The 23,172-nt window shown below is 38.2% G+C and overlaps 1 protein-coding gene across 4 annotated transcripts in view; it reads right to left on the reverse strand.

Moving 5' to 3' along the window:
• CTNND2 (catenin delta 2) overlaps positions 1 to 23,172 on the reverse strand; it is a 557,661-nt gene that overhangs the window by 73,284 nt on the left and 461,205 nt on the right. For all 4 annotated transcript variants that reach the window (XM_042464992.1, XM_042464991.1, XM_042464993.1 and 1 more), the window contains 3 exons: positions 19,332 to 19,449; positions 14,626 to 14,811; positions 7,162 to 7,335 (listed from right to left, as the gene is read on the reverse strand). In XM_042464992.1, coding sequence (XP_042320926.1) covers positions 7,162 to 7,335; positions 14,626 to 14,811; positions 19,332 to 19,449 — 478 coding nt within the window. The remainder of the gene's footprint in view (positions 1 to 7,161; positions 7,336 to 14,625; positions 14,812 to 19,331; positions 19,450 to 23,172) is intronic.

The raw sequence follows: 23,172 nt of genomic DNA on the forward strand, positions 1-23,172 counted from the left end.
ATATGTTCCCTCCTTTCCTCTACTATTTGGTGCAAAATTTATCTGGATGACTACACTATTGGCTGAGCCAGGGTTGTATCATGATCAGAATGTTGGAGAAGGATTAAGTAGGTGTTATTCAAATCCTCCCTTGGCCATGAAGATCACTGAATCACTTTGGACCAGATACTGTATGTCTGCCTCAGTTGTATCACATCTGTGTTGTGATGATAAAGTACATAGAAAAAGAGCTAGGTATGCCACTTTGAGCTCAGCCATAAAACACTGAGACCACTGCAAGTGCCCAAGTCTCAGATCAGTCAAATGACCCAAAAGGATACTGTGGTCGATTGTATCAAATGCTGCTGAAAGATCTAAGAGGACCAATAAGGATGCACTACCTGTCTAACTACTGCTGTATGTCATCCACTAAGATGATCAAGGCTGTTTCTGTCCCATAACCAGGCCTAAACCAAGATTGAAATGGATCCAAGTAAACTGTTTCATCCAAAAAAGCCTGGAATTGCATTGCCACCACGCGCTCAAGGACCTTATTTAGAAAAGGTAGATTAGAGACTGGCTGACAGTTACCTAGGGAGGTAGTGTTTCAACAAAGGTCTCACAATTGCTCCTTTTAGAGAGGTTGTTACATAGTTCTCTTTTACAGAAGCGTTTACAACCTCCATCACCCAACTGGCCAGTCCTCTTCTGGCACCTTTAATTAGCCAACATGGGCATGAGTTTAATGGATAAGTGGTTGGCCTCACCTCTCCAAGCAACTTATCCACATCATCATGTTGAACAAATTGAAACTCAGACATCTAAACCAGAGAAGTACATGCCTCACCAGACTCTACCTTTAATTCAGAGTCCAAGCCAGAATGAATCTGAGCAATTTCTTCTGCAAAGTATTTAACAAATTCATCACAATACTTTTCTGAGGGCTCCTTCTCAGAAGTCTGAGGTTGAGGGTGTAATAACTCTTTAACTACCCAGAACAGTTTCACTGGATGAGATTGAGCTGATGTGATAGAGACAGCAAATGGTTTCTTTGCTGCACAGATTGCTGCAAAGTAGGTTTTAAAATAGGCCTTAATTCATGCTTGGTCAGATTTCCTGAACATGTCAGTTGAACGTCCTATCAGCTTGAATCTGGTTGCATCATTAGCCACAGTACTACTTGCAGGTGTCCTCTGCTCTTCCCCAGTAGCTTGTTGAGTGCTTTCTAACCTGGGAGTCTCATCTTCTGGCACTACTACTTTTGTTTACGATTGTCTCATCAAAGTGTTTTTGTGGGAAAAGGCATTCAAACGTGGTTTTCTGTGGTTCCTTTTGTGTGGTAGTAAGAAGTATTAGCTATGGTGACACTGCCGTTGTCTCTTAGAGATCCTCTGCCATTGTCAACCTCCCATGTTGCTGCTATTTGGCACATTTAGCGTGGCTCCTCAAAAAAAGCCTGTCTGGCCTGGAAGAATCTGTCAGCAGCACTGCTGCCATCAGCATAGCCTCTTGCCTCACAAGAGCCACCACCACAGAAAGGTAGTGCCATTGGTGGAATGTCTGTATCAGCTTTTTGTATTTTAAAAATTTGATGATTCATTTTTTTTACAGTGGGTCAAAGTTTTCTTAGAATCTGTACACAACTGTGACACACACAGGACTTTATTTTGTAACATGTACTACTTTATAAGATAACAGTGGGACATTTTACTGAATGTGATGTAGATGTGAGTCCACTTATCTTTTCAATGCACTGACTGACAGCAAATAGGAAACAAGGTGAACTTAATATTTTGAAAAATGAACACCAGAGTCCAATATGACAAGATTAGGGGAGCATTAATGGGTCATCCATCCCCCCCCCCCATTTTGTGTGTTTTGCACCATTCCAAAATGGTGCTCTGTAGCTATGCTCAGTCAGAAATGGAAGAAGTAAAAGTCAGATGTTTTAAATTATAAAATAAAAGATCATCCTGAAAAGGCTTCATTTTTACATAGGATGCCTTCTGAACCATGACCCAAGTTAAGCTTTAGGCGGTAAAGTAAAAACTAATCTGATGATTTTCAGAATATCTAAAGCACACACATACACACAAAATGGGTCCAAGATGCATCTCAAGGACTTTCATATTTTTACACAGGATACCCTAAAAGCCCACAAAAAATTACAAAAAAAGAAGAAGCTTTAATTTGATTTGTTTTTAGGAACTTACCTTTCTCCTTCTCCCTCCCTTTCTCTCTTTGTGTATATAAAGTGCTCATGTCTTTACGTGCATATGCTCATACATGTGCATGGTAATAGCCTTTCCATTATGAAGGACTTCTGAGATAATACTGGCTAGCCCCACTCTTTAGATAAACACAAACAAACTAGGCAGAAACTAGAGCATCAAGTAAGGGCTGGACAGAAGTTGATAAAATAATATATGATACAGAGAAGTAGGTTTTCCTTCTCATAGTACTAGAAACCTGAGGCAACCAATGACGCTAAATGGTGGAAAATTCTACACAGATAAAAAGGAAATACTTTCTCACCCAATGTATACACAGAATTGCTACCACAAGATGTAGTGATGGCTGCCAACTTGGATAGTATTGAAATGGGGATTTTACAATTTCACAGAGGACAAATACTCAATGGCTACAGGTATACTAGTAGTTTGTTCTTAACTGCTGTCAAGTCAACTTTAACTTATGGTGACCCTGTTGATTACAGCCTTGCTCAGGGCTGTGGCTTTATTGATTGAGACTATCCACCTGTAATGCGGTCTTCCTCTTTTCCTAGTAGAACTGTCACAATATACTGTACTTTTTTCAACATCAAGGGCAATATTCCTTTGAATACTTCTTGTAAGACAGGCGGAAAGAATGTTCTATTGCATGCATGTCTTGCTCTGGATTTCTGGATAGCATATGGTTGGTGCATGTGTAAACAGGATAGTGGATGAGGCAGGCCAGTGGTATGATACAATGAGATTTTTCTTACAGTATGGAGTTTATCATACGGAGGCCCTTCCATGTGGTAAACGTCACGCAAGTGCTGCTGTAGAAGTGGAATCGCGGCTCCCACTCCGTTCCTGTCATGCACTTGTAACTGGGAGAGCCTCCTGGAGCGCTTTTCTTATTAACGGGATAATAATAATAATAATAATAATAATAATAATAATAATAATAATAATAAATTTTATTTATATCCCGCCCTTCCATGGATATGATCAGGGCGGCGTACAAATTTTTTTAAAAACATTACAATACAAGGTTAAAATCCAATAATCAGTTAAAAACATTACTACAAAACAGGAACAGGAAAACAGTAAAATAAAAAAGCACATGGCAGGGGCAAAAAAAATAAAATAAAAATTAAACATCAATCCAGGGTCAAAGAAAAAAGAGGGGAAATTTTAAATAAGGGATAAATTGTTAATAAGAAAAGTACTCCAGGAGGCTCCCCTAGTTACAAGTGCATGATGGGAACGGAGTGGGAGCCACGATTCCAATTCTGCAGCGCCATGGGTATCACACCCATGGTGCTTGCGTGACGTTTACCACACGGAAGGGCCTCTGTGTGACAAACTCCTATGTTCTTACAGTGCATTGCCCCAAGCATACACTGAAAAGCACTGGCTACGTTATATGAAAAATGAGAAATTTCCTCCTCTGTCTGAAGAAGCTATTAATACAGTGCGCCCCCGTGGAAGCCACGCAACGGGAGAAAGAATGGTGCGCCCGCCCACGGCGCATGCTCTCTCCCATGCCATGTGCACGAGCCCCATTCAATTGAATGGGACTTGAGCATGCACGTTTTTCGGCTTACGCCAGGGGGGAGTCCGAAATGGTTCCCCCGCGTAAGCCAAGGGGCCACTGTACGAAGCTTCCTATGACCTAGAAATTGTTCCACGACACAACATCTGTGATCAAAAGCAGTACACAATTAATTCTATCTATATAATTTTCCTAGAATGAGCAACTTTCTAGAGAAAGGCAACAAAGTGAAGACAATATACAGGGAACAGAGGGTTTACGGCAATGTAATCTTTTCTGTGACTTTATGTCAGATACTTTAATGACATCTTATTGAACCATAAAAGAAATCTATAGGTACCTAAACTGTGGGTTAGGCTACATTTGGAAACAATTACTCTATGCTGTTTGTATTCAGTCTGAGATGCTACTAGATTAACATCTTCTTTCTGCTTCTAGAATTGAAAAATAGATTCATTATTATGTGTTCTGATTATCATTCTTGTTTACTTAAATCTACTGAAATCCATATGTCTACTGATGGATAAAACACACACACACATATACAAAGACGAAAAAATAAAGGGCTTTTCTGGGCCTTCTTTAAAATTAAATTGTTTGCCAACACACTTAATCATTTCATTGCTTCATGAATCAGTCTGACATCAACATCCAAATAATTGTTCAGCAGGAAAAATGGAGATTCCTATGAGAATACCTTTTTCCAATCTAGTGTGAGCTACATCAGCAAACAAACTCCCATTTTATTTTTAATCCAATTGCTGCTAAATTGTCAAAGACATGAAAGCAAATTGCACTAAATTCGCTAACATTCTTTAGATATAACTGTCTGGAATTGCTCTGAAAATTCAGAGCTCTTCACTGTGCCATTAGTAACATTTCCTCCCAGAACGGTTATGGTAAATAAGAAGCAAAACACTGCCTTGGTTTGCCTAAAGTATTAATATTATTCTTTCCAAAGCTTTATTTCTCTTAGGTTAGTTTAATCTAACCTAAGAGGCTAGCTATATGCCACATCTATAACATGTGGAACAAATGCCCCCAAACTGTTTTCTTATAGAGGTTTCAGGAAGGGGCAAGTCTGAGTGGATGGGACACTTAACCTTTGTGCCATCCAATTGTTTACGGGCATTAAACTTCCTTCTGGGGCAACTTTCACCTTTTCAGGGTTTCAGAATATATTTGCTTTAAGAATACATTAGGCAGATGAAAAACAAGGCATGAGTTTGGGCATGGAGGAGCAATGTCTGCCCCATCCTCTCTAAATGATATTTCATATATATAATATTAAATACATAAATCATATGGGAGCAGACAATTTTAATGTGAAAAGAGACCTCCTTTTTGTAGGTGTAAAAACACACCACTTTTAACACTACCCAATTTTCTGTTGGACAATCCTCTTTTTCAGTAATTTGAAACTGGTAACATTAGTAGCTATTATTGCTACTTTGAGTTGACCTTAAGGCATGTCATATTCTTCCTACTTATGTTCCATTCAGTTCAGAATGGTTTTTACCCAGGTTCTATATCAGATCCACAAGTCTCTGTCCATGCTTAGCATGAGTTACTTCCTTGGACAGGCAGTTCACTACCAGTTTATGTATGAGCTCTTTCACACTATACATTTATAGCATTATAATTCCACTTTAATGGCCATTATTCCATTTTATGGAAACCTGGGTTTTGTAGTTTAGAGAGGGGCATTTAAAATTCTCAGTCAGAGAGCTCCAGTGCCTCACAAAACTACAAGCCTCAGGATTTCATAGGATGCAACCATGGCAGTGAAAGTGGAATCATACAGCTATAACTATTTAGTGTGAAAAGTCCCTATATACAAAGCTGTGTTCTCTTTTGTACTAAAAACTTCACAACAGAAGTGCTGCTGCTGTTATAATAATCTAACAGATTTCCATCCAGCTAGGAAGCTTCCCAAAGTCTAAGCCTATATATTTTCATCTGTGCAAAATTGATTTGGTGAAACAAAATTGCATAAGCCTAACATAGTCATGTCTGAGCGTACCTGGGCAATTTCCCAAGGAGGCTGTCACTGTGAACACTGTATGTCACTAATTTTTGCTGTCTGTTTCAAAGGGAAGATTATCTAGAAGGAATTTGCTGATTGCTATAAAGAGTGTGCTATTTGCAGTAAGATTTTCTTTTAATAAACATTTTTTACTTTATAGAAAGGCACTGGAGTTGGCAAGTGGCAAGCCGAATGACATTGTTTAAGCAAAGGATACACATGGAGGATTAGGCATTTTCTTTTCTCTTCGATGCAGTCTCCTTCAGGGTCAAACACATTTGAGGCAAATTGACAGGGCAGAATGAAGAGCTTATTCTGTACAAGTTTTCTGGGTAAGCAGATTATTTCATTCACTGCTCAGCTGTACCAATTCTGCTTGCTGACCTCCCATTTCAAAGAGTGATTGTTTGGTCAAACATGCTTACCTTGGACATGACAAACTATGCATCTTATTGATATATGGGCTATTTTTAGCAAGTCCTGGCAGGATAAATCATGCCTTCTGCTTCCTGGTCCATATAGATTACTACACTGAATTAACAGCTTAACAGCATAAATAAAACATGCTGGCATAATACAGAAACAAATGTATTAAATCACACTGGTGTTAACACTACCTGAGTCCATGCATCTTGCTGTAGGACTGATTAAGTTCTAAAGAAGGATTTTTTTGTTTTTGTAGTCTCCAAGTTAGCCCCTGAAACAACCTCAGACTGTTCCCCAGCCCAACAGAAAGAGTCTCATTCTATATATTCTCATTTATTCTTGGCATATTGCTGTTTTCAGAAAAGATGCTAATCAGTTCCAAGTGAAACTGAAGGGCTATACAGACCGCCCCAAAGGGGTAGTCTGCAGCCGCCCCTTAACTGGTTGCATCAGGGCACCTCACACCATCACCCCAATCCTGCCACTGGAGAGTGCAAAAAGGAGCCAGAAATCTCCTTTCTTGTACCCTCCAAAGGGCACCATAGCTGCAGTGGTGTGGCTTTATGATGCCCCTTTCATGGTGCATCATGAGAATGCAGCACCGGAGAGGCATTATGATGGCGCATGCCGTGTGGACTGGCGCATGCCAAAATGGTGCCTTAACTCTGCCCACAGGCTGGCACAAAGTCTATAATACGGCTGGGTCCCTTCTTGTGATGTTAGCAGCAGATTGTGTGGGGATTGTGTGGGAAGGTGCTCAATGCCATTGCTGCAGAGAGAACACAGGTAACAGGGAAAATATGGGGCCAGGATACTCTGGGGAAGCCCAAAGTATTCTGGTCAGTGAAGACAAGCCCAGAACCAACTTGTTTGTTGCCCTATTGGTAACAAATATCTCTTTATTATCTTTTAGTATGAGACAGCCATTAAATTTCTATACAATCTGGGTTCAGAAACAGAGTTCATACCTTCCAGCTACCTGCAGCCAGATTCTGTAGTGCACCTGCTGCCCCTTCCAAAGTATCTGGATTTGAGCACTCAGAGAGAAGTGTGAGGTAGGGTTTGACTATGGATGGATGCCACAGCATCTGGATTCCTTTTGGTGGTTCTGCACAGTCAGGAAGAGGACCGACTCCATCCCACTGAAAAGAGGAGAGAAAAAGGTGAACTTCAAGAAAAAAATGATGGCAAAATAAAGGAGAAAAACTATGAAATAAATTTAGAGACATGTGCCTTTAAGCCACTTTTATCTGTAAGACACCCTCCACAAGATAATGTAATGGCAACAGATGCCTGTTCTACGTGTTAAATAACCTCTTCGCTTTTGCTTCACCTTTTGGTGATTGAAAGTCTATAAGCTTTTACCTATTAACCATAATGAGGTGAATGCCACGGACAGTGATGTTACAATGATTTCATTATCTCCCTATTAAATGATACAAAATACAATGAAAACTTTTTTTTCATTTCCCTGTTTTCCTTTCGCCAGCAGACAAAGATATTTTTATTCAAGCAGGCTTTTAGTATATAATCTTTGTCAGTGAAGCTTTTATATGGATGTGTTCGTGTTCTATTTATTAAAATTTGTTTTTTATATGTTTAATGCAATTTTATTTTTTTAGCAAGATAATTTTAATTTTAAAATTAAAATGTATGTTCAAAACTTATGAGTTGTTTTTCTACTGAAATTCTCCAAAGTGATGATCAATCATAAAAATGACCAAAATTTATGCCAATAAAGTTATTAAAATATGAAAACAGTGCTTTTTTTTAAAAAAAAGTCAAAGAATAAAAGTACAAGCAGCAACAATTTGTATAGCATTAGTCAACAAAACGAACAATACCAATGAAAAGAATAAACTGAAAGTGTTGTTTTTGTTATTGTTGTTGTTATTAAGATGTCACTCAATTTCTCTAAAGGGGAGTTTCAAGGCTGAGACACCATTATGCAGCTGGTCACCTGCACAGTTGCTGCCCACCTTCGCTAAAGGCAAGGTCACACAGAGAAAGAAGCAATATAATATACCACATTATGTTAAATGTAACACATAATTTTTTGTAGTACTGAACGCACATCATCACTTCCTTTAAAAAAAAAGAATAACCATTGGCAACTTAGGGCTCATCTCCACTGCAGAAATAATACTGTTTGACAATACTTTAACTGTCATGGCTCAATGCTATGGAATCCTGGGATTTGTAGTTTGTTGAGGTACCGGAGCTATGGCTAAATAACCCACAAAACTACAACTCCCAGAGTCCCATAGCATTAACACATAGCAGTTAAAGTGGTGTCAAACTGCATTGTTTCTGCAGTGTGGATGCAGCTTTTGTTAAAATAGCCATCTAATGAAGAGAGAATCCATGTGATTATACTTTTGACATATAACGATATAAAAGGATGATTACAGAAGGAAATAAATAATATCTTTGCAGACTGGATGGATTGGTGTTTAGATGCTGGAAGCCATTCCCTTCATTTTCTCATATACATGATGTTCAACCCACGCTTAAACAGCTTTTCCTTCCATCAGTCTTTAAAATGAGGGAATTCTTTTCCTACACAATTTGGACCTTACTCTTCTGTGCATGAGGATTTATATCTACCAAGTATGCTCAAGCATGATTTGCTTGTTTATAAGCAGTGAAATGCTGATGTTATGGTACATGATTCATGACAGAAGGATCATCTAGAATGAAAATATTGTTTTCCATCTGAGTCACCTTACACCTCATATTTACATTTAATGACAACAATAAACCTACAGAAAAATAGCATGTGTAGACTGGTATAGTTTGGGTCTACAAACACAGTAGAAGACATGGTAAATTACAGATAAAAGTTCATTGGATGGAATGCTAACAGAACTGTTTTATTAGAGGTGAAAACAGTGTATAATGTCTTCCATGTTTCTCTATGGAAATATTATCATGTGACTGCCCATCACATGGACTTTTACCTGAATACTATGCCTAGGCATGTTGACCACATCTGCAGTTTGTAAGAATTAGGCCTTTGGCAGAGGGGTATCTTTGCACATTTGCTTACCTTAAGAGAATTCTCTGATCTCTTTCAGATATAATTTGAAACTGTTACCAGTACTGCTAGGAACATTAAGTATTTTAAATCATTTTTAATGAACATTCTAAAAATACATTGTATTTATTAAATATTATTAATTACATCATCCAAGATCATTGTGGACGATGTTATCCATGTTTGTGAAAGTATCTCCCTTGTTTAAGAGCATCAACCTTCACTTTGGGCTCATCTAAACTGGTCACTTAATACTGCGGCCATTCTGCTCTAGACCGGTACTGGATAGACCATAATGGTAGACATGTGCACCAGGCCAGGTCTGATGCAAACAATGGGTTGTTGCCCACATGGACCAGCCAGCTGACACAGCATCAGCTCCACTGGCTTGCTCCTTGTTTCTGGAGCAGCTGCTGCCACTTCCTTGTGGGTAGGAGATCTGCATAAAGCCTGCTGAGGTCAGAACAGAGTGCCCACGCAATCAATGAGGAGAGGGTAGAGTGATCCCTCTTCTAGATTGCATGGCTAGATGCCTCCTGGAAACATTACACCCAGCAATCTGCCCTCCTCTGCCTAGGATGGGATAGATGCTGGAGATATTTTCCTTTGGTGTAGACAAGCCATTTGTTATGAGCGGGATGGGTATGGCTCTATATCTGTATCAATTTCTTTTTATTCTGCAACTGAATGGTAAGTATCATCTTCTCTGAGGCAGCCTAACATGAGGTTTTAAGGTCGCCCCTAAAAAGTGCCTTGTGGAAGCAGCAATGTCATGTGTAAAACACTTCTCCCCTCTACCAGTTCTCCTATCCATTATTCCTGGAATGCCATTTCAGAAACTCTTGTATTCTCAAGGAGACGTTTGCAGGATTCAGGGATACAAAAAGGTTGTAGAGGGAAGAAATTAGAAAGACCTAGTTTGAAAGGATCCAGGCTATGTCATTTGGGATGTTGCAACTATCATGCTATGCATCATCCTTTCCACAGTACAGTCACCTCTTGGAAGGGCAGTCAAAGGACAGTCCTTCATTTGAACTCTAGTTTAGAGATAAAGAAATTTAAGAGAGCAGAGGTCTCCAAATTGTTAGCAGGCTAAGCAGGCATAAAAGCCACTCCACTCTGGAGAGCTATAATATTTTTCTATTTAATATTTATTTCCAAATTGGCTTTCATACATACAAATCAGCCTATGCAAATATATAATCTTTTGTCCTATTTTCTGGCGATAGACTTCCTGTTTTTGGGTGACAGATTTTTGGTGCTAGATTTCCTGTTTTTTAAGTGTTGTGAAGTAAACATGTTTTAAATTAAATTTACAGAATGTCTTTAACCAGTAGTTCTGTAAGATCAGTTATCGCATTCCCATTAATCTAAAAACACAATTACATGTTGCAATCTTAGAGTCAACAGAAATCAAAGGGATTATGGAAGTCCAAGTCACAGTTTCTGCACACAGTACTTTGTGAATCAAAATTGGCTTGAGGAATATAGACAAATATGAGCTTTTGAGTAGACAAGAGAATATGAAACTGAAAAATATTTCTATGGTTAAGAATTTCTGAGAAAAACTGTCATATTATTAGAAATAGTATAAATAGATCTCAGAGATTTGGAGGTCTCTATTGCTATACTGATCCAAGGTTGTAATTTATCTTCATGTGTCATAATGGTCTACTGAACATCAGTTTGAAATTGAATGCACAGCTCCATACACAGCTTATTTTAAGAAAAGGATATTAAATCCTTCAGTTTGATGAGCAAGAAATGCTCTGCGGAGGCCTTCACACTATTCAGGCAGAGAATATTTACAGAAGTAGAAAAAGCTACTTCATGTATAATTACATTACAGAGGAATTAAGCCATCCAAAATAAAAGGACCAAAATTACTGTCTTCAGAAAAATGTTTTTAGGCTGCAACCTTAAATTAACTTCTCTGGTAGTAAGACTCACTGAATTTAATAGGATTTACTTCTGAATAACAATGTAATTACATTAATTAGATGATCAAGTGAAGAAAGTACATAAAATACTGAAAAAAATGTCATAGTCAACGAATGCCTTGTGTATCTTGATGATGATAATTGTGGCATAAACTTTAGTGGATTAGAGTAATTTCAATAGACCAACAGACATATCCCTCTGAAATTTCAATAATTTGTATTATTATGGTGTCTTCTTCTAATGATCACATAACAATATCTTTCAGTTTATTTCCTTTTTGCCCTTCTTGCATTTTCAAAATGGCATAGAGATTATTACCACAATCACAAGCATATTTAATTAGGAACAGTATTGTGAAGCACTGGAATTTATTTCCCATGGCCTTCTGCAGCTAAGAGGAATATTTTAGTTATCAGGAAATCTGCAGAAAATCTTATGGAGTTGGCTGAATTGGGATTTATTTCAATTACTATGTTATATTTTGTTTACTTTTATTTAAATATGATTTTAATTTACCACTTTTTATTGTTATGTAGACGACTTTGAGATTAGAAAAAAGGTGTAGACTTTTGATTAAGAAACAGTATACGATAATAAGATATGGTGCTGCTTTAACCAAACAACAGGTTAGAAAGGGAGAAAGAATAGTGTCAGGAAAGAAAGATATTAACAGCATTGAACAATATCTTAGCCACAGTCTGTTGCAGATGTCACAAAGAAATAGACCTAAAAGTTTGGCGTTATGTTGTTTTGTTGCTGTTGTCGTGTGCCTCTAAGTTAGTTCTGATTAATAGTGACTCTAAGGTGGGGTTTTCTTGGGATAATTTGTTCAGATGGTGTTTGCCCTTGCCATCCTCTGAGGCTGAGAGTGTGTGACTTGCGTACATTTTGGTTGGGCACCAATATTTGCTGAAATCTAAGACCAGCATAAATATGTTGGGTTACATGATAGCCAGACTAGAATATAAACCAATGGATTCAGATTACAAGAAATGATTTCATCTAAACTTTAGGGAGAATTCTTTGATTATAAAAGCCATTTGACAGTATAATAGAGTGCCCTGGAAGTCATTCACATGTTATTATTTTTTAGTGCTACTGTGTGAGTAATCTCACGTATTCTGTATTTGTTATTCACAATATGGAACCACTTCTCTGTGACTTTGGTTGCTGACATGTGTCAGCACTTGAATAAAGATGCAGTCGATGATACAAATGTATTTGAAGCATATTTAAGGTATGCAGGGTCTTATCATGGTTTATATTGGGTCTATTCACATTAGTTATTCACACAACTGAGAATCCGAATCATTTAGAAAAACTTGGGGGGAAAAACAACATTGATTATCCTCGGTTAAGTGGGCTTTTTGGTAGTCCTCCAAAAAAACTTAATTGGATTTATTTGAAATGCATGTGAACAACAAAGATTCAACACAGATTCTACTTGGATTCTTTTCACCATCTGAATGGCCGCTTGGAGAATATTATACTCTCGTTCTTTCAACAACTTTAAACAGAGGTTAGAAGGCCATATTTCAGGAGTACTTTAGTTGTAAATTTCTGCTTGCCAAGAGGATAAGATGCCCCTTGTGGTTCTTTCCAACTGTATGATTGTATGGGTCTAACAAATCTCAGCTCTGGTTTTGTTCCGTTAAAATATATCAGTATTAAATGTCTTTACAGGACCCAAATAACATATAAACTTTGTATGAGATTAACTACCCTTTTACAAAACATACAGATTCATAACAGAATGTACAAAATGCAACAGACCTATTTGCTCTGAATTACTTCTCCACAGGAATCAACATAGTATGCCATAATGTTTCTTTAACAGTTACGTGACTCACAATGCATGGGTCAAACAAAGGTTTTAGAATCATTTGTTTTAATGCAGATCAAGCAATGTTCTTGGGTTCTACGCCTTCTCTGCTCCACTCCCTTTTCAACTATCCTTAAAGAAACTTGGTGCCTTCTGAGTTAATATCACAATATTTGAAAAGACAGCATGCTAAAGCCATACTGAAACAGAGTAAATGGAAAGCACCATTTCTGTAAACCGCAGTTAATACACTGAAATATGAGAAGTATTTACACCAAAACAAATGGAACAAAATTACAACATACAACAAATCTTGGCAATTTTAACATGAAAATGAAATAAAGCACGACTCTAATCCTAAACTCTGTTAGAAGTGTAGAAATATAAAAGGAAACTTCATTTACATTAGAGCAGCAGCACCACCACCAGCAATAATAATAATATTAATAATAATAATTCTATTTATATTCTCCCTTTCTTTCAGCCCAGGCTCAACATGACCCAGGCTCAACAGGCTTAACCAAAGTTAAAACAGACACAGCTAAAAAAAAATCACATCATGCAAAGGTTAAAAACATAATTAAACTGTCAATAAAATATTTTTTAAAAAAAGAAATAACCCCCTCCCATGCAGGAACTCACAATCAAAGCACCCCTGACAGATGGCCATCCAGTCTCTGTTTAAAAACCTCCAAAGAAGGAGACTCTACCATACTTGTGTTCCACTGTCAAACAGCTCTTACTATCAGGAAGTTCCTCCTAATGTTTAGATGGAATCTCTTTTCCTGCAGCTTGCATCCATTGTTCCGTGTTATATTCTCTGAAGCAACAGAAAACAAGCTTCCTCCATCCTCAATATGACATCCCTTTAAATACTTATACAGGGCTATCATATTACCTCTTAACCATCTCTTCTCAAGGCTAAACATGCCCAGGTCCCTATGGCTCTCCTCATAAAGCATTGTTTCCAGACCCTTCATTATTTGGTTGCCCTCCTCTGGACACACTTCAGCTTTTCAACATCGTTGTTGAACTGTGGTGTCCAGAAAGGGACACAGTACTCCAGATGAGGACTGACCAAAGCAGGATAGAGTGGCACTATTACTTCCCTTGATCTATACACTATACTTCTATTTTGCAGCGAAGTGTGTGTGTGCTCCCTGTAACCAGTACAGTTAATAATCTCGCTCCAGCTCCTTGGATGACCTGAAGTTTTTGAACACTGAAGTTTTTTTTAACACACAATAATCCAAGTATGTTACAGCAATCCAAATGGGATGTAACTAAGTCATGCGTATTCATGGCCAGATCTGACATCTCTAGGAACTGACGCTACTGGTGCACAAGCCGTAATTGTGCAAATGCACCCCTGGTCACTGCAAAACTAGAACTTCCAGGCTCAGGGATAAATTCAGGAGTAGATTAAAGATGTGAACATGTTTTGTGAAGCGATGTGCAAACTGATCCAGCACAGGCTAAGCCCTTATTCCCTGATATGTCTTTCTCCTGATGAGAAGCACCTCTGCCTAGTCTGGACTAAGTTTCAGTTTCAGTCGAACCACAATTTGGTTACAGCTATTAGTACATCTTAATTGATGCTAAATATTTGCTACTGCAAATAATTTTCAGTACCTGGTCTTGAGATTTCTTTTTCTTCTTCTTTTTGCCCCAGCATCCTGAACTTTCCGCATCTTTTCCATTGGCATCACCACAAAGTAAACCATCAAGTTCATCGGTACCCATTTGCTGTCCCTGAGATGTTTCTGCAGCGAGTCTGTATGAGAGGTTCCTTAAAATGCACACACAGTTTTCAACGGTCTAAAAGGGAAGGTGAAAATAAAGTGACCGCTCCTTTTAGGATCTACATTTTCATCAGAAAAGTTAATGGACTTGGTATGTGCTTTGGGTCTAAATTACAAAATCCTCTTGGTCTAAATGTTCCCTATAGTAGCCAATCATCATGTGCAGAACCCAGAAAATCTTTCCAGGCTGGTTCTTGAAATTGCCAATGCACATGTCCATCAAGGTGGTGGGGAAGTCTTCACATGAGAGCAGGGCAGAATAATAGCCTGATAGTGTGTGTGTGTGTCTGCAAGTACACACACACACACTTTCAAGCAAGCAACTTCCAAACCACTCTATTTAAGCATGTAAAAGGCAGCACAGTTATCTTACTCAAAGAAAGAAGTCAATATTTAATGTGATCACTAGTGCTGATCAAATTTCAGAAGAAATCCACAAACACTGAAATTTGCTAATTACAAATGCAACACAGGGAAAAAGCTACTTATGTTATGGTCTTATATTTATCTCCTGTGTGAATACTTCTGGGATTTGTAATCAAGAAAACACCATGAAATAGCCAAGTGTGTTTTAGGGAGTCATCCATCATGTAAGCTGCTTATTTTAACTACCTAAGCTCCTAAAGTACTTTTATAGCAGTGAAAACAATAGATTTGCAATTTAGTCTGTCTGTAAGATTGATGGAAATATCATATAGCACACAGAGGAGTCTCAAGGACAATCTTTGCTCTTCTGCAAGGAAGCCTTGATGAAATATAGAAGCATGGTTCAAGAGAATCTCACACAATTATTTAAAATAGGTTTGCCTTTTGCTGATTTTATTCAAAGTGCTTAGACTTTCATAATCTCACTGGTTGAAACACCATCTTTAGGACTGTAGTGAGGGGACAGGGATAACGACTAAGACTGGATATGTTTCAGCTGCTGCATAATGGAGAAAGAGCCCTTCTCCAACCACTGTCTACTTTACTGCACAACCTTGGATCACTTTTACTCTCAGTATCTTGATTCCCTCTGCAGAAACTCCATTTTTCACCCAACATGGCTACCCCCTCAGTACTCCATCAAAACTTCCTTCAAGAAAATCACTGAAAACCTCCTGTTTGCCAAAAGCAAAGTTCCCAGGCCTCCACTTCATCCCTTGAGTCTTAGAAGGTAAGATTTCTGGGAAGGGAAAGTCAGTTGCTTTGCTTGGAGCTTCTTTCCCTGAACCATTTTGGTTCAAAAATATGGGTCACCTACTGTGCCTTTTCGGTCCAAAAGAAGCAGGAGAATCCCCCCCCCCCCCTTTTTCTGGTTGCAGAATCTGGAACAGATCCATAATTTCTTTCTTCAAGAGACTTCTTTCTCTCTGTGCCACAGCCACAGTATGCCCCCCCCCTTTCATAAACAATCATAAAATAGTTTGGGGCCCTAGTTTGGGATAAAATTGTGCCTTGCACATGTGGTGAAACAACTCTTAAAATTGAGCTGAACATAGTTTAAGATACCTCCAATATCTATCTTTTTTGTTCTGATGGCTGAGAAGAATGAGGCTATACATACAAGTTCAGCAGAGAGAACTGAAACTGTCACAGACTAATTGGACAAGTTTGTAGGGATACTTACTCTTTCTATTCTGAACATTGGTGCTGGTCACACACAAGTAATTAAAACAATACATCTGGGAAAAATTTGCTCCTGTCCACCAGGATCAGGGTTCAGGCTTGTCAATTTTTTTCTGAAACAGCTTGTAATCACAATTATCCACAAGCAGAAGTGTGCTGGCAAGCAGATGAGACTTATACTCCTGGCATAAGTAGGCCAATACGTTCTTTGCTTTGCAAAATGTCTGTTAGCACGGGGTGCCTTCAAACATTTGCCTACAGTTTTGTAAATCATGATTTATGAAGTCCTGGATAAGCACCATGGACATGTACTTCTGCTTTTCCCCTCTCCTGTTCACACTGCATTTCAGCTTTCTGTCTGATGTGACAATTATGATTTGCCTTTTGTATTTCACTTACATTTATACTCCCTCTTTCCTTCAACAAACTCATGGCTCCCCCCCCACCCCCCGCTGCTTTATCACAACAGCCTTTTCAGGATGAAAGGCAGAGACCTGGATTTAACCAGATAGCCTGCTTGCAAGGTGTGGTGCAATACATGAAAACGCACCAGCCCCCCCTCCCCCCGGTTGGAAATCATGCTTTTCAAGTGTTGAGAAATTGTGAGAAAAGAATCCTAGATTGATGGGAATCCTAGCAGTTTGGGACTTATTCTGTACAAAATTGATACATAGGTTTTTTGCATGCAGAAAAAAGCATTTTCTGCACAGAAAATGCTATTTTCTGCACAAAAATTGTGTAATTCTATGTTGAAATATTATTTTCTGTCCACAAAATGCTGGGTTTTTGTGCAAAACAATCTTGTGGGAATTTTGCACTGAATAAGTCGTGAACTGCAAGCAGCCTTTGAAACCTACATTTTTGAAGTCTTTCTTGTAGCAAGAAGAAAATTGTTGAAATTACTCATTGCTACCTTTAAGAAAAAAACTTAGAGAAGCATTACATCCCTACTACACAGTTTTATAAATCAGTGTTATTTGAAATGACTGATACATATTCCGGTGGACCAACATGGCCTAATCTGTTTCTAGATGTTGGAATAACATTAAAGGAAGAGGAGATAATAACTACCTCTGGTTTAACAAAGGCAACCTCTCTTACTATAGAATTATTATTTATACAGTGCTATGAAGATACACCGTAGTTTACAGTAATAATAATATGCTGGCAGAGAATATCAATACTGCCATTCAAAATGTCAGCTACAGCTGTATTTCTGAGCTTTAAAAATATTTTTGCTTCACAAGTTTATGTCAAAGGAAGTGTAAAAGTTTAGTCATGTTAAAGAAAAAGTCTGAATGCTATTGTCCAAATAAAGTTCGTGTGCAAACCTAAAAATTCATGTGTTGTATTTTCTTATGAGAAGGAGTCTTTAACTTTAGATGAATATCTATAAAACAAGGAATGCTAAAAAAAAGTTTGGAAATGTGGGGTGTGCAGTCCTTATTCAGAAATGCAAAATCTAAAACCCTCCCAAACATGAATTTTCTGCTGCCTACTGCCGGCTTCCACCTTCAAGGCAAGTGGCTGCAGTGCTCCTGCTCATTCATCTCTTAGATCCTCTGTCTCTCTACAGCCTTGCATCTGATATACAAGACAAGTATCGGATGAATGAGATGCAAACCTGAGAGACTGGAGAGAGACTGAGGATCTGTGAAATGGTGGGAATCGAAGCGCTGTGCTTGGCATGAATCCACGCCTCCCACCATTTCACAGATCCCCAGTCTCTCTCCAGCCTTGCATCTCTCTCTTGCCTCATAAATACAGTACAGGTGTGTGCTATGCTACTTGTGTATTCCACAAATTCTGGGGGGGCAGGGGGGGCGGGGAAATCACAGTTCTGAAATGCTTCTGGTCCTAAGCATTTCAGAGAAGGAATACTTAACTTGTACCTAAATTTCCTAATTTTTGCTGCCAAACGAAGAAACAGCCTGGATTTCATTGATTAAAACAACTTCAGAAGACCCAGTTCTCAAGCATTTCAATGCCTTTTTTGCTTTGCAAGATAACTGAAGACACTTTGATACACAGACACTAATTCAGTTCTTAAACAGCTAATGAAATTAAAAACAACTCCTCTTTCTTCACTGCTGGAGATAAGAAGAAGAGAAATGTTACTTGGTGTAGCTGAAACCGTCTTATATGATTTGTATTCTGAATACAATGATAACCTGGCATATTAGATTATTTTACTCTTCACTAGCTGAGGATAGACTATTCTCTGATATACTGTAATCTGAAAATACACCAATTACTGGATCATGCATATAAAATTTCACAGAGGAAAGAATATACCGGTATATTCTTTCCCGGTGAGGACATGCTGCATTTCCCAATGAAATATTTTGGAAACTTAAGTTCCAAATGTGAAAAGTTCAAGAGGTGCAAAGAATAACATGAACACGAATGCAAAATATATTGGAAGGGAATAGTAGTCATTGCATCTAATGTCTACTGGTTTTGTTCAAAAGAAGAAAAATACAAGTGTAGTTTCTATGGATAAAGTAACATCTTTGTCTCTAAACTAAGCCCTTCTTGCTTGTCAGCCAACAGTAAACTGAATTTCTTAAGACTGCCAGAATTATGTTAACTAGGTTGTCCTGTCAGCATAATATTGGATAGTGGAGCACTATATATCACACACTAAGGATGAAATACTTCACTAATTTCCTTCTTGAAGGAAACAATGAATAAGTTTAGCAATTGTTGTTTAGCAGCCACATCTGGAGGGCTGCATTATTTCTACCCCTTGTATGAAGTGAATTGGGGAGAATCTTAGATCCATATAGAACAGATTTTATTCAAGCAAAAATCTGAAATTTTAACCTGTACTAGTATACAACCTGCAAGATGTACCTCCATAGTAATGTGCATCCCTTAGTGTCTCGCATGTATGATTCTGTGTCTATAAAGGCTAAGATGACAAACCTTGCTATCAATTTCACTGCTTCCTAAAGCAGACTGAATCACATACAGCAATGCATCAGTAAGTCCATCACACTCTCGCATTCTTCTGCGGGCTTCTTCTCCAGCAGAGCTGACATTCCTAGAAGAAAACAAGAGTGGTCACTCTCTTTTAAATTTTGTTCTTCATTACTTGCAGACTTCGAAGAATGTTTTTTATATATTAGCTGTTGCTGGTTTATTGGTGCAAATGAGTCGATTCTAATAAGAATATATTTTTTAAAAAACCCAGAAATCATGATCTCATAGAAGTTTTTAAAATGAGCTAATTTACATAATAGCTTTGGGAAGATAACACTAGCCTTCATTGATTTGAAGTATCAATATCTTTACTTTTCTATATGACTTCCTCATATACAATACAATGTAAAGAATAAATAAATGAAAATATTCAAGTATCGTGATAGTTCATTTCCATTTCCCATTTTCTTTGCCATTTTCCAAGAAGCTTGTACCTTCTCTGTAATATTTAATACAATTATCCAGCTGAAAGTGCTTTTGTTCTTAATATTCAATTTTCTGGAAATTAACTAACAAATCACACTTGGTTGTTCCTAGATGTTGACCTTGCTTTATATTCATTTATAATTGTATTTACTAAAATTTATACTCATAAGCAATCAGTTTAAAATCTGTAAATATCCAAGTCAAGAAGAACTATACACACACAAACTGATAACAAATACAATACTAAATTATCCCTTCAAACGTTCCCTAACCTGCTGCCATAAATTCACAATTCTGAACAGCTCCACTCTGCTTTGCTTCATACCATTAGGATTTTCAATGGCATGAAAAGATAATATTGACTTGCCAACTGCCAATTCCAATGGGCTACTATGTTCTCTCAGGTTGCAAGATATAAGCTCAAAAATCATTTGGTATTGACTAAACTGAGAGATATTTTTCATGACATTTACAACAGCAAAGACATCCCATATCTTTCAACTTGCAGTATTGATTTCTATGAATATACAGAATTATAGAAACCACTATGAATTTGAATATGATTCTGAATTCTTGCTCCTTGAATCAAATGGGGCATAAAATTAGTTCCTTCAATTTATTCAGCCACTCAGCCTTTTCATTTAAAAAAAACATCAGTGCAATTATCCCAGCAAGTGGCTTTTATCCTTCTGTCCTGCATGTCTGGGTTGCCAAAGAAATGGACTGCCTTTCTCCTTTGTAAGGCAACCACATATCAAGATCAAAATTCTTTGGTGCCCAGATAAAACAGATCTTTTGGAGCAATTGCTCATTAAGGTCATTTAGTTTGTTCATCATGCCTGCCATGCCCAGCCTGGCTGAGGACTCAGGGGAGGACTCTGAGGCTGAGCTGGAGCCTCTGCTCGAACCTCAGCCTGGCCCTAGTTCTGCCCTGAGAGCTCCAGCAGAGTCTGCGGCCTCAAAAGAGACTCAGCAACCAAACCTCCCGGTAGAAGAGCTTCCAGGCACAGGAGACGTGGAAAAGGAGGAGGACACTGACATACCTACCTTCAGCCAGACAAAGTCTGAAAGGGCATGCCTCCGGCACTTGAGGAGGCTTTATGAGAAATGTCCGCTAATTACAAAACAGTTGAGCTCATGAGGATGGATTATATAAACTGGCAAAGGACCCCAGACTGGTTGTCAGAGACTATCTGAGTTTGCTGGTGAAAGTATGCTTGTTCCCGACCTTCACTTCGTCTTCTCATCTTGGACTGTTGATTCTCTGACTGCCTGATCATCTCACTTCTCTGGAACCCTTGACCTAGTACTGCTGGACTACGCTTTTGGTTTGGACCCTTTGACTTATACCTTGGACTTTGCTTTTACTTTTGCTTTAACTTCACAAGCTCTGTGATGTATTATTTTGCTTATTGTTTAGAATGTGGCTATCAGCATTTGGCAGCTTTCCTGAACAGAGCCAAACTCTTACACAAAGGTTACATACCAATGTAATTTTGTAGTATTAATGTTCTTTAATTGGAAAGGCTTCTGAGGCATTCTTACAAATGTTAAGAATCCACACAATAGGGTATAGCAGTTTCTTCCATAGCAGTGAAGAAAGCTGATGGGGAAAAACACACACAACTCATTTGACAAGTGGTGCTGAAGAAAAGTTCTGTGGACAACCTGAGTTGCTAAGAAGACAAACAAAAGGGTCCTAGAGAATATCAAGCCTGAATTTTCCCTAGAAGCTAAAATGACTAGATTGAAGCTATTGTACTTTGAACATACAGTTGACCCTCTGCAGGCACTGATTCTGCATCCATGGATTCCACCATCCATGGTTTGAAAGTACATTTAAAAATTAATCCCAAAAGCAAACTTTGATTTTGCATTTTGCCATTATATAGAAGATACAAAAGAGTATTATGCCCTTGTACTGTATATAATGGAACTTGCGCATCCACAATTTTGGGTATTCACAAGGTTCCTGGAATCAAACCGCAGCAGATACCAAGGGAGCACTGTATCATGAGATGAGAAGACTAATTGGAAAAGGATAATAATATTTGGTAAAATGGAAGCTAGTAGGAAGTGAGGAAAACCATGTTACAGGAGGATTGATTCCATGGTCTTGAATTTGTCAAACTGGGCTGATGATGACTGGGGTGCCCAGAAGTTCTCCACAGATAGGGTTGCTATAGGTCAACACTGATTTGATGCCACTTAACAACAGGAAAGTTTCTATTGAGAGCACCCCATGCTTTCCACCTTATAACTACAACCAATGAGAGCATATGTGGAAAGGAGAAATGGGCTAGTGAGTGGAGGTGGAAGTAAAAGAGTGCCCCCCCCCCATAGTCACAAAGAATGCCACAAAACATATAAAAGGCCAAAAGAGGTTAGTGACAAAATGCTACATTTCCCCTTTTCTGCTTTAATCTGCAGTGAAATCTGAAAAAAATATTGTATGTGGATATAGTGTATTTTGCACAAAATGTGCTGATAGACATAAATAGATAAATAAATAAAATAGTTATGATTAAATTCATAGCTATGCTCTAAGAATAACTGGTCCCACTACTGACATACACACCATATGCAGAAACAGTACTGAGCCTAGGCAACTACAGCAGTTCTGATATTTTGTTTATCTGCTGACTAGCAGGAACATGAAATGAATCCCCAAGGATTGAACTAAACTGAAGGGACGTTTGCTGAAAAGGTAATAGGTACTGGAATGAGCAGAGAAAGCGAGAGAGATGGAGGAAGTATGGGCAAAAAAACCTGCCTGCTTCCTGCCTATTAGAAGGTGGTGAGTTTAGTTAAATAAAACACCACTGCTTAACTATGTTAAGAATAACAACATTATCGGCTGTGCCCATCAGTATTTTTTTTTTTTTTTTTTTACAGAAAACACAACAACCTATGGGTTACAGAGTCTTGCTTTCGGGGCAGCCTTGCTTTTAACTAACTTAGTGACTTATGAGACCTAGATGTAATTGCTGTTTTAAAGACTCAGCTTTCCTACTGAATCTCTAGTTTGATGCTTTACTGAGTGTCAACTTGCATCGGTGACTTTACAGTAGAAAACTAGTACTGGGGTTTAGTGTCAGCCAAGCAATATATTTGCTTCAATAAATGAAAGTGACAAATGATAGATAATATCCGTACATTCCATTTTATTAAAGCCAGACGTTTTCACCTACTATACTGAAATCTCTGGTAGATGTGCCATAGGGAAATGATTACTGAAATATGGAACTATCTTACATAAATGGACTATGAAAACACTTTTGTAGCTAACGTACATTAGTGGTGTTTTGTTCTGTCATTTCAGAAGTGAATAACCCAACCCAGCTACTCCATACTTGTG

Source organism: Sceloporus undulatus, chromosome 4 (genome assembly GCF_019175285.1).
Source record: "Sceloporus undulatus isolate JIND9_A2432 ecotype Alabama chromosome 4, SceUnd_v1.1, whole genome shotgun sequence".
In the NCBI taxonomy this organism is placed as follows: Eukaryota; Metazoa; Chordata; class Lepidosauria; order Squamata; family Phrynosomatidae; genus Sceloporus; species Sceloporus undulatus.